The 13,026-nt window shown below is 35.2% G+C and overlaps 1 protein-coding gene across 3 annotated transcripts; it reads right to left on the bottom strand.

Moving 5' to 3' along the window:
- Positions 1-10,168: 10,168 nt before the first annotated feature.
- Positions 10,169-12,650, bottom strand: LOC124822077 (E3 ubiquitin-protein ligase RZF1-like). Of its 3 annotated transcripts, XM_088092203.1 has the most exons (3): positions 12,468-12,650; positions 11,444-11,515; positions 10,169-11,349 (listed from the first exon to the last, which is right to left on the bottom strand). In XM_088092203.1, the coding sequence occupies exons 2-3, from the start codon at positions 11,497-11,499 to the stop codon at positions 10,398-10,400; spliced, it is 1,008 nt and encodes a 335-aa protein (XP_087948329.1). In that variant the 5' UTR covers positions 11,500-11,515; positions 12,468-12,650; the 3' UTR covers positions 10,169-10,397. The 3 variants fall into 3 exon arrangements, with proteins under 3 accessions (XP_087948329.1, XP_087948330.1, XP_087948331.1); XM_088092204.1 differs by lacking the exon at positions 11,444-11,515 and having other exon boundaries at positions 12,468-12,649; XM_088092205.1 differs by lacking the exons at positions 11,444-11,515; positions 12,468-12,650 and adding an exon at positions 11,953-12,442.
- Positions 12,651-13,026: the final 376 nt, after the last annotated feature.

Genomic DNA, 13,026 nt, shown 5'->3' with positions numbered 1-13,026 from the left:
TCACTTGATATTACTTCTTTGAGTCATCTATTTCATTTTTTAATCATGGAACCAGCTTTTTCACAATCCAGTAATGAATTTTTTTTTTGCATCAAAATTACCAAACAACAGCTGGAAAACAAAACTGCACCAGAAAAATTAGACTGAATTTTGGTGGTTTGAGATCCAAAACTATATGGAAATGTTTCAATCTTTGTTTGGACAGTTTCAACAATTTTTAATGATGATTTTGAACATGTTCAGACCTTAAGACAACTTAGTAACTGCCTATAATTCAAAATCATTGTTTCACTTCCATTTTCACTCAAAAATTGATGGTTTCAAATGCAAATTTGCATATAAGTCATGTTTTGACCAAATGAACAGTACTAGCAACTTTGAACCATCAATTGAAACTTGCTCAAGCTATAAAACAGCAAGGAAACAGCAGATTTTCGAAATTCCCTACTGCTGTACCACTTATGCAGTAAATGGCACCAAAATAACCAACCAAATTCAGTTTTATGGAATCAAAGTTTGAATCAGCAAGGAAAAGACTCTAGGAAATGTGAATACACAGATCTAAGCTGGAATTAAAGATGCTTAGCATGACCAAACTCAGATTAAACTATGCAATGAAAATTGGCACGGTGATAAACCAAATTTAAATCTGAAATAGCAAATGACTAGTGTCTATGCACAACCAAGCTATGCAAATTGCATTTCATTGCTTGTTATGGTTGGCTACACTCTTAGCATCATTCAACAACACTAAACAATGTTGTATCAAGCTTTAGAATCAACCAAAACCAGTTGAAAACAGATTTGATGATTTAGAACAGCAAACAAAATTCTGCATCAGATTTAAACAGAATTTTAAAACCAGTTTGGCTTATTGGATGCTTCAGCCTATATTACCAAGGCTAGATCAACTCATCACTGCCTCTAATGGTAACAATCAGCTTGTATAGCACTGGTAAGCACAGAACTCAACAGAAACAATTTCAAAACAGTGACAACTATAAAACAACAACAATAGTTTGCACAAGACTTTAGACAAAACAGAATTTAAAGTTCAAAGCTGGAATTGACTCAAACAAGAAATGATTCACCGTTTAAAATGAAAAATGGACATAAAACACTATAAGAACACAGAATTAAAGGCTGGAACAAAATTACAGAAGCAGAATTAAAAGAACAAAAACTGACACAGAATTAAAACTGAAACAGAAACAGAGATGGAATTCAGCAGAATTAAATTGCAGAATGAGAAGAAATGCTTAGCTCCTTGGTGCGTGGAGAACCTAAGCTCTGGATACCACTTGATGGAGCCAAATTCCAGAGGAAACCAGTGGCCTGAAGCTCCCAGATTAGAGGTGTGGTAGATGTGTTGGTGTGCAGCGGAATTGATGGAGTAAATGGTGATGGAGATGTTTGAATGAAGCAAGGTAAAATGAGTGAAGCCTCTCAGCTCAGAAAGCCTTCATATAATGGAAGGAAGCTTGAGAGAAAATGAAGAATTAGCAAGCAATTTTGACTCAAGAGCAGAATGCAAGACTGGAATATATTTCTCAGCATTTGGGCATAGCTCTAAAAGTACCATACAAGGAAGAAACCATCCTATTTATAAGTGAAGATGGGTCTCTTTTCTGAATTGAACTCCCGCCTAATTTCAAATGGGAAGCGTAACAGCAACACCAAATCCTTCCAGCAAATCCCATGCCTTGCTCCAGGTCAGCTCCTCACGTGTTTGAAGCATCTTCTCATCCAACGTTGGGCTATTTTGGGGTTTTGGCTGGGTGCATATGACTTTGGCAGCAAGCTTCTCCAACCAGGCCTTCCTTTCACGTGCCAAATGCCATGTTGGCAGCTGCTCCCTCCAATTTATTTAATCCTACAAAACAAAGTAAACATGCTTAATTAAGAGAAGAAGGTTTAAGATAATTCACCTTCCATAGAAGCAAAATATTAAGTGATCCTTCTTCCTCTTGAACTCTCTTAGCCATGGCTCTAGTAAGAGGTCCAATGTATGTCTTTGATGGTCTTCCATCACAGTGTCATCGGAACTTTATTAAACGTGAAAGGAAAGACAAAAGACGGAATAAAAGCACGACAAGATTTGGCTGACATGGGAATTCGTTCTGAGTTACATCCACAGTCAATTAGAAGACGCACCTATCTGCCCCTAGCATGTCACATTCTTTCTAAAAAAGAAAAACAAAGTTTTTGTAACTCTTTAAGAAGTGTGAAGGTTCCACAAGGTTATTCTTCAAATATTAGTAACCTTGTTGCTATGCAAGAGTTAAATTTAGTTGGTTTAAAGTCTCATGATTGTCATGTATTGATGCAACAATTGTTACCAATTGTTATTCAAGGCATATTACCTGCTTCTATTAGAGGTATTCTGACACGTCTGAGTTTGTTCTTTAATTCCATTTGCAAGAAAGTTGTTGACCCTAGAGGTTTAGATCAATTGGAAAATGAAGGAATAAGAATACTGTGTGAATTGGAGATGTATTTTCCACCTTCTTTTTTTGATATCATAGATCATTTGATTGTTCATCTAGTAAGAGAAATTCGAATATGTGGACCAGTTTTCTTAAGGTGGATGTACCCTATTGAAAGATACATGAAGATCTTAAAGGGATATGTCAAGAATCAGTATCGACCAGAAGCTTCAATCATAGAGCGATACGTTGCAGAAGAAGCCATTGAGTTTTGTTCAAGTTATATGCCAAGTTGTGAACCAGTGGGTCTTCCTAAGAGCATACATGAAGGAAAATGTGAAGGTAAAGGAGTTCGAGGTGTGAGAATTGAGTGTGTTAGTAGAAAAGAAGTTTATCAAGCTCATTTGTACATCTTAAACAACACTCTTGATGTGAATCCTTATATTTCTGAACACGTTAATGAAATAAAGGCAGCATACTCAAGAATGAGTGAAAAATGACATCTTAATGAACATGTCAAACCCTTCTTACAATGGTTTAAGAAAACGATTTATGCGACTCCAGATGTTTCTGAAAGTCTATTGAGGCTATCTCGCGGGCCGAACATAGATGTCATTACATATGGTGGGTACTATATAAACAATATTTCTTTTAAGACAAAGGTAGAAGATGAAAAAAGTAGAGTTCAAAATAGTGGAGTTACACTACAAGCTAAGGTTGTGCACTTTTCTAGTTCTAAAGACAAAAGTCCAATCACAACATCCATGAGTTATTTTGGAATAATACAAGAAATATGGGAAGTTGATTATGTCAGTTTTAGAGTCCTAGTTTTCAAGTGTAAATGGGTTGATATAAATTTCAGTGTCATGATAGATGACTTTGGTTTCATATTGGTGGACCTCAACAAGATGAATTACACTGATGAACCATTTATTATGGCTAGTCAAGCAAGACAAATATTCTACGTAAATGATCCAGCAAATCAAAAATGGTCAGTGGTTTTGGAAGGAAAAAACATGCACGGGTATGATGATGAAGATTCTCTTGATATACTTAAGACAACATCTATTGTATTAAGACCCATTGAAGAGAGGGTCGATGACGTAGTGATCACAATGAAGGGATCTGGGAGAAAACAATATCTTAATAGGTTTTGTGATATTTTTTAGTGACTTTAAATGTTGTCTTATTCATCACATTTGATGTAGTACAAACCTTGTATATATTTTGCAGGTATGTCGACCTCAGGATCGGGACGTCGTCAATCTGTCACACGATTGCCAGAAGTGACATCCCAATGCGTTGATGGCAAGAGGAGACATGTTGACATTGACCCCAGATCAGGTGTGCCATCAGGGCCTAATGCTGATAGGTTTAGGAGTTATTTGGGTGTGTTAGCAAAAACCCATGTGTATATCCTTCTTAATTCTTGGGAGGACGTCCCAAAGGTCGACAAGAACCTTTTATGGCAAGATATTCAGGTATGTATACTTAAAATAAATTTGATATACTTTTTTCTCTTATAGGTTTATGTCATTAACATGTTCTTTAGTTTAAACAGCAAAATTATGAAATTCCAAACACTACTCAGCTTAGAAAGAAAGTAATGTCCCATGTAGCAACCAGATGGAGGGATTTCAAGAAAAGACTGGCACGTGTATATGTCTTTGGAGATAGACAACATGAGAATCCATGGGAACACTACAATTTCACACAAAAGGAGTGGATGCAGTTTTGTGCATCTAGAGAGTCTGCCAATTGGTAGGTTTGTCTCTTAACATCTACAAAGTCTTTAGTTAATGCAATTTATTATGATTTTACACTTATGAATTATACATGGTTTCACAAGGTAAAAGGTTAGTGACCCAAGAAAGGCAAAGGCTAAATGATGCATCACACGTGTTATCACGAGGTGGTTATGCAAAACTTGAGAAGAAGATGAGGAAGACTCGAGTGGAGGCCTTAGGACTTGAGTCCCCCAACCTAGCACTTGCACCTGCTAGGTACGAGCTATGCAAGGATGCTCGTACTAAGTTTGATGGGAGAATAACATCTTCCTCAATTGTCTTGATCTCACAAAAAATTGTAAGTTTACACCAAAGCATTGTTTGATTGTGTATTTATCATCGTATTTTCCTTCTTACAAAGTTTTTTTTATATGCAGTATGAGTGTGTTGAGCAGCAAACTCAAGGAACATTTGTTTGCCAAGGTAGGGACGACATTCTAACAACGACCATTGGAAAGCCTGAGCATGCAGGACGTGTACGTGGAGTTCTTGGGGCGATTGGTCTTCGTGGCAACTGGAAGGTTAGTCTCTTAACATCTACAAAATCTTTAGTTAATGCAATTTATTATGATTTTACACTTATGAATATACATGGTTTCACATGGTAAAAGGTTAGTCGCCCAAGAAAGGCAAAGGCTAAATGATGCACCACACGTGTTATCACGAGGTGGTTATGCAAAACTTGAGAAGAAGATGAGGAAGACTCGAGCGGAGGCCTTAGGACTTGAGTCCCCCGACCTAGCACCTGCACCTGCTAGGTATGAGCTATGGAAGGCTGCTCGTACTAAATCTGATGGGAGAATGACATCTTCCTCAATTGCCTTGATCTCACAAAAAATTGTAAGTTTAAACCAAAGCATTGTTTGATTGTGTATTTATCATCGTATTTTCCTTCTTACAAAGTTTTTTTTATATGCAGTATGAGTGTGTTGAGCAGCAAACTCAAGGAACATTTGTTTGCCATGGTAGGGACGACATTCTAACAACGACCATTGGAAAGCCCGAGCATGCAGGACGTGTACGTGGAGTTCTTGGGGCGATTGGTCTTCGTGGCAACTGGAAGGTTAGTCTCTTAACATCTACAGAATCTTTAGTTAATGCAATTTATTATGATTTTACACTTATGAATATACATGGTTTCACAGGGTAAAAGGTTAGTCGCCCAAGAAAGGCAAAGGCTAAATGATGCACCACACGTGTTATCACGAGGTGATTATGCAAAACTTGAGAAGAAGATGAGGAAGACTCGAGCGGAGGCCTTAGGACTTGAGTCCCCCGACCTAGCACCTGCACCTGCTAGGTATGAGCTATGGAAGGCTGCTCGTACTAAATCTGATGGGAGAATGACATCTTCCTCAACTGCCTTGATCTCACAAAAAATTGTAAGTTTAAACCAAAGCATTGTTTGATTGTGTATTTATCATCGTATTTTCCTTCTTATAAAGTTTTTATTATATGTAGGATGAGTTGGTTGAGCAGCAAACTCAGGGAACATTTGTTCGCCAAGGTAGGGACAACATTCTAACAACGGCCATTAGAAAGCTCGAGCACGCAGGACGTGTACGTGGAGTTCTTGGGGCGATTGGTCTTCGTGACTACTTTGGCCCTGCACAAAAAAACACTCAATCCATGAGTCAGGAGGCATTGAGGAAGATGGATCTTCAGCGAAAGGAAAGGCTAAACCAAAGCATGAGATCAATGGAGCAACGATTCATGGAGCAACTACAAGAGCAAAAAGAAATTCAAAGAGCGCTTGAAAAGAAGTTGCATTCCATGACGCAGCACACCATGGAGTTGCCCATTGAAGCCCCCACACCACCTAGAGTGAGCATTAAGGGATCATGCTCTGTTGTAGAGCCTACTGAGTATAGTGGTCAGTATGAGCTGTTGGTTGATGGGGATCCCGCACACATTGTGGCTGTTGGACGAGTACTTGAGGGAGGGCAGACTGTTCATGGTGTTCCCCTATTACCCCACCACATGCGTGTGACGATTGACGAGGTTCAGGATCCTCAGGCTCAGGTGCCTGTACCCACTTCAGAAATTCATTTTGTGGGGAGGCTTATAGGAACATTTATAGTCTGGCCTAAAGCATTGATCATGTCACACATTGCTACACCACAGGCAGGTATAATATTTTTATTATTAGTCTTTGTATGTTAAATTTAAAAATATTTATTGATAACTTTGAAATTTTTATGTTCAGTTCATAGGTCCCCACAAGCAGCCGATGCATCAACTAGTCATAGATGAAGATGATGACTTGGCTAAAGCGGAGGATGGTCCTCTAGCAAAGCTCATGACAAAATTACCCAGGTTGAACAGAGGACCAGTAGAAGTATACTAGGATAATAGAGTATTTGGCATCCCCCCATGTCCCAGTATATATCACATTCAATGATGCACTAGAGATCATTGGGGGAGAAAGGATGTTGAATATTTTCATCCTTCAACTATGGTGCATGTAAGATAGTTAATTTTGTCTTCCATATTAAACTTATTTACATTCTTAGTTTCTAACAACTTAACTTTGTTATTTTAGGTACATGGACACAATCATTGTGGACCAAGGTCGGTCTTCCATGTAGGGATTTGTTGAACCTCAGACCATCCGACCTTCTGGTAAGACAATTGAGAGCAAACAAAAGTATTTGGAAACATGGATGGTTGAGTCGAACAGAGACATATACTTTGTGCCATACATTGATGGGTATGGGTTGTTTGATGTAAAATTTCATTAAAGTTTTCTTAATTAGTTTACTAACTATTTATGAATCATGATAGGTCTCATTGGCAGCTGATGCTCATCATTCCCAAACAGTGTAAAATTGTATGGTTTTGTTCGCTGCACAGGAAGATGGAAAATGACTTAAGAAACCTGCTTCAAGGGTAAGTGTTTCTCTTTTTATATTTCAAATTCATTTTAACCTTCGCATTTTATGATAAATATAGTTATATTAATATTACCTTGTGTTTTCAATGTAAATAGAGTAATGGGTAAAAACTGAGGTCAGCTAGTATTCGTCCTGTATCCAAAGGTTGTAAGTCATTTATAGTTCTATATTTTACTAGTTATTGAATGATCTAAATGCTTGACTATTTAGTTTTTTATTTTAGTGTAACAAGCAGCTAGATTCATGGGAATGTGGGTACTATGTCATGTCTTGGATTAAGACCATCATTCGAGCTGTCATTACTTGCCCATCGTGTGCCTAATGGTGATGGATGGACCATCGTGTGCCATTCCTATTTTTCTTGAGTAACTTGCTCATGTTTTGTTTATAATCTAATATTTAGCTTGATAATTTTGTTTTCCAACTTAGGTAGATATACATTATTTGACATGATTGAGGTATTTCTTGTTTTTAGCTACTTGGCCAAATAAGTTCATCCTGATATTAATTCAATAGTAGCCCCTTTGAGTTTTAAACTTATTTTCGTGTTTTAAGCCACTACAAAACCTTGAAAAGAAAAGGATCATAATACTACCCTTTATCTTAGGATGAAAGAAGGAGCTAATGGATTGTGTTAGGAATGAGTGATGAATAAAGTGTGTAATGAGCACCTCACCCACAAAATAAAAAATGGCAAGAGGAAGAAAAGAGTTTCATTGAAAAAAGAGGTTGAAAGGAAAGAAAAAGATAAGAAAACTACCTTCACGCAAAAAAACTACAGCCAAAACAATATACAAGAAAGATGCACATGTGTAATATTAAATGCCTTATCCTTACACGACCAAACTATTATAAAAATATTTCCCATTTTTCTTATCCTTACGCAACCAAAATTTTATATAATAAAAAAATTATTCCCTTTTCTCGGGATCTTACAAATTCCTAAATAGTATATTTTATTATTATTATTATCTAATAATAATATCTAATTATATCTAATAACATCTCAAAGATATCTTTTAATATTAAATAAACCTTTTAAATATAAATAACAAATCAATTTATCTTTTAGTTAAAATAGTTAACCACATTTATATATTTGTCGTAATTATTAAAATTTTTAGGATCTCATTTCAAATTTATTACTATTATCACAACTTATAAATATATAATATTTTGAATGAAATTGAATGTCAATAACGCTATAGCCTATTTTCTTGGGCTTGGTTTTAATATGATTTATATATCCTATTACAACCAATTTTTCAATACTTAAATTTAACCTTTTATATAATATTTTTTCTCTTTTAATTTTTAATTATTTAATAACTCAAAAATAACCCAACTATACCAAAATCACATTTTTGATGCCTTCACTTCTATAATACTTTTCTTCTATTATTTTAATTCATGATACTCACATCTATCACCTTTCTAAATAATTATTTCTTTTAGGATCTTACATATCACCAAGAATTAGTATAATTACTTCACTAATTAAACCACTTCATAGTTGGTATTAACCAAAAAATTAACTACATAGATATGATCAATGTATTACTGTATTCCTCCTTTACTTACAAAACAAAGTTTAACAAAATATAAGTCTTAATAAAAAGAAAGGGAAACTTTGTACAATACAGGAAAAAATAAACTATAGATAAGTAGCATCCACTATCCCCACCACTCCTAGGCTAACTCACTTATTCACATCTATCAAACAAGCAAAAATTGCATTATATACACAATTCAACCACTCTCGATCAGAAATTTATCAAAAATTTCATTTAACAAATACAATCAAATTTACATATCTATTTTTCTTTCCCTAATTAGTTTTTAGAAAAAGAAAAGACGAAGAAGACAAAAGTTAATCTATTGAGAGGGATTGAATAAACTCATAAATATTTAAGTTAACTTCTTGGATTTGTGGTATAAGGTCTTAAAATATAACTCATGCGAGTTGGTTATTTGGTATAAATCTTTTGTCTAAATTCAATTCTAATGAATAAAAAAAATAGTAAAACGAAGTTATGAAGTAATGTGCTCAATCATTTACACCTCCCAAATTTTATCCATTAGAGTGTTGCTTAAAGTAGAAGTTAGAATTCCTTTTGAAATGCAACCCTTCACTCACGGCAGAGACTGTGCTGCTGCTCATAATTAGTGCGTGGAAACACATGGTCCCTCATTTTGAGCCTTTTGGATGTGACAAAAGGAGCAAATCTCCTAAAAGTCCTTCATAAATTATGGAAAAAAGGTTTTGCTTTTGTTTCTTATTTTTCCACTTATTTACCAACTACTTTCTTTACAACAATGGAAAACAATTACTTTTTAAAATTAAAATCAATTTGTATATAAGTTGAAAACAGACAATTTTAAAAATTATATAAAAATTTTCATGAATTCATTTTTACATGAACTAATTTTTAGTTATAAAATAGTTGAATTCAATTTTTTTTTCTTAAAAGTTCTTATAGAAAAATTTATCTAAATATCCTTTAATCTATGTTTTAACAATTGGGGCAAATCAATTGATTTAATAAAACAAAAAATCTATCAACCATGAGTTCAGACCTATTAGCCAAACTGTGAAAGAATTGGTCAAAATTTTGGTAAACGAATGTGTAGTTCATTAAAACCAAACCAATTAAATTCGGTATAAAACTATGAATCGTTCTGAAGAAACATTTTCAGGTGCTATTAGAAATAAAATAAAATAAAAACATGTCTACCATCTAAAATCGTCTAAAGTATAACTTGTAAATGAGTTAAATTGTAAAACTTATTTTTCATTCGTTTTTTTTTTTTTAAATCTAACATTTAATTTATACATAAATTAACTTTAATTTATAGATAAGGAGGTTGAGTTCCAAAAGGTTTTGTTTCACACTGCCAATTTTCTGTTATGGGCTGATTGCAAAGTGAAGTGTTTGATGACTGTTATTATGCTTGTGTGTTGTGTAGTGACTCTTTTAGTAAAGGAAATGATTTGTTTATCCTTGATCACTCACCTTTTCCTTCCTTATCTCTCAAACACACACATGACCAAGCATACAACTGAAACTATAAAACGAAAATTGCTTCCAAGAATATACAAAGAGTTTCACATATTTCGACGATCTAGCATCAATGAGATCAAGTTCAAAGCACAATCTTCACAAACATAATCATTGTGTGACAGCTAATTACACTTGTGTTGTGCTGAAGAAGAAATGAAACTTTTAGTTCACTTCTGGCACAGGCCAAAGACTTGTAGAAGAGTAGGTTCCCCAGTCTCAGTACAATGATCAAGTATTTGAACTAGAAGTTCGAAATGGCCACAAATATGATAGCAGATTCCTCCTTCCACTGGTCATCTCTCTATTTCCTCTTCTCCTTGAGATATTGTCACTGCCACTACTACTGTCACTACCACTCCTTCCTCCCCTACTACGACTACTTCGGGAACTGGAGTGTCCTTGAGATGGCAGCTCAACACGGCAAACTGGACAGGAATTGTGCTGGACCAACCATGGAACAATGCAATCTGAGTGGTAAATGTGGCTACATGGCATTTTCCTGGCCTCAGAACTCAGTTCAAACCTTTCCTTACAAACTGCACAGTGAGAATCAGATTGGAGGTGTTCATTTGTGATCTTAATTGTTGGCATTGCATCAATAGAAGAGCGTGATGCAGGAGGTGGACCAAGCCGGTCATTTGTTATGTGCTGCTCAATGAGTCCTTCAAGTCTAGGACCAAGAAAGTAGTGACCAAAATCAACATGCCCAGAACCACTTCTTGAGCCACTGTTGTTAGAGATAGTGAACCCTGGAGGTTGACCATGAAATATAAGATAAGGACCAGATGTATAGACCCCCCAAGTCTGATCAGGAAGAGGGGTGCTACCAAACCTCCTTCTGACATCAAAGTTTGTGTAGCTTCCAGCCATTCTCTGCCTCATGAAATTGTCAACACCATCTCTAACTCCAACTCTTGGCTCGGAACCTCTTTGCTCCATAACATGATTTACAGCATCCATAATGTCAGGGACTTGATGAAAATCTTCCCTTTGTGATGAAAACCCTTGTTGCCTTGAAACTGCTCGCAGCAGCTCGTATAGTTCTTGCACAAAGCCTCCATCGCAGTAAGGGCAAATTGCATCTCTCCTTTCAAGCCAGATTGGCTGCCTGCATGTATAACACCAGTATGTCGTTCCACTTGACATGCTTTCTCTTTCACTACAAACTTTCACTCTGCTTCTGCACCAAGTATAAAGCTTCAGATGGTCATTTTAGTCACAGATGAAGTTAAAAAAATGAGTCATAAAATTGACAACAAAAGTAAGCAGCTAACAAGTCATGATGAACATTTAGGATATTGTGGTGGAGTGTGTTGGCAGCACACCACATGCTCGATATTATATCCCTAAGAAAAACCAAATGGTAAATCTGAGAGAGATAAGGAATGGAAAACTCCAACAAGATAGAAGAAAAGGGACCCAAATATAATCAAACTTCATGTCACAAGGTAGTTTCATAACATTATTATGGACATCAAGAAATGCCTTTCGAAAAATTTGACTCAGAAAACAATATGAAGAAGAAACATAAAAAGACCCCCCCGATTAAAGTAAACTAGTGACAAAGCATCTGATTGGATTTCAAGCAGATATAAACACATTTCAAATCAGAAAACAAATAGTTGCCCAAGAAAAAAAGGAAATTATAAATGAGGTCATACAATGAACACAGGAAGTTAGAGCTGTGAACATAAGGTCAACTATATAGTCAACTATCTCTTGTAATCGAATAATGAAGAATTTCAACAAAATTTAAAGCAAGCACATAGGATCATGAGTTAACCTGATTAAAGGGATGCAAAATATCCATCTAAAAATATCCAGAACAAAAAATTTCGAATGGGTTTTGGATTATCAGAGGAGTTCTTCTTCCTACCATAACCCCAATAGAAAACCGGTCAAGTCCAACAATTTTAAAGGGAGACAAAGCTCCATAACTTCACACAGACAGATTGAAATGATTTAAATGTTTACCCTGAACAAAACAAAGCAATTACCACATGAAATAAGGAGGAACAAAATTAATACAGGAACCAGCTAGCTTCTACAACAGAAACAGAGCTTTTCCTCAAACACGACCATAAAGCCAGAAACAAAAGATAGTGAAGGCAACACAACAAAAGCAAACTGAAAAGTAAAATCCAACAAAAACCACACCATGTTGTCATCAAAGCATATAAACAAACACCCATCACTCCAAATATCATTCTGAGTTCACACCCACCTAGAATCCACTGAAAAAAACATAATGAATAGCAAGAAGAAGAAAAAAATCAGAATTTATGAGAGTGAACTTACCAATGAAAAGGAAGAGAAAGACAAAAGAAGAAACCAAAATGAATGAAAAAACTCAGAGCATAAGTTGCAAAAGATTCTGAACTCGGTGGAGAGAGAAAGTAGAAGAAACTCTATACAATTGATAGGGAGTTCCCACCGAGGGCAAGTTTCCTTTGTAATTTTCACATGTTCAAAATTTTGACTATTCTATATTTAATTTCTTGTAATTTTCACCTGTTGAGAATTTTTATTATTCTATACTTAATTTCGTGAAGGAAAGGTTCACCAAGATGAGATGACGCACGTATAAACATATAAATTGTAACTTCAAACAAAGAATTTTCAATAAAACAAAGAGTGTTTATTATTTTATGTCATATGTCATCAATATTAATTTTTTATACCCACGTTTTCGTGCTAGTTCACATAATTGAGAAGAAAATGTTAAAACTAACTAAATAATATGATTTTTATCATTATTTAATTTTAGTTTGCTACATAAATGCTTAACTTAAAGCATAAGTTAAGTTGTCTTTCTTTAATAGTACTTTGAAAAATGCTACATAAATATCTTAGTCTT

Source organism: Vigna umbellata, chromosome 5 (assembly GCF_029865625.1).
Source record: "Vigna umbellata cultivar VRB3 chromosome 5, Vumbellata_1.0, whole genome shotgun sequence".
Classification (NCBI taxonomy): Eukaryota; Viridiplantae; Streptophyta; class Magnoliopsida; order Fabales; family Fabaceae; genus Vigna; species Vigna umbellata.
Note: the sequence above shows the minus strand (reverse complement) of the source record. Positions and strands in the feature narration are given on the sequence as shown.

What these genes read in the sequence shown, in the direction of transcription:
- LOC124822077 (XM_088092203.1), bottom strand. Translation starts at nt 11,499, where the DNA reads ATGTGGTGTGCTGCCAACACACTCCACCACAATATCCTAAATGTTCAT. An exon ending in CTAAATGTTCATCATGACTT is followed by an intron (nt 11,350 to 11,443) that starts GTTAGCTGCTTA and finishes TACTTGGTGCAG; the next exon opens with AAGCAGAGTGAAAGTTTGTA.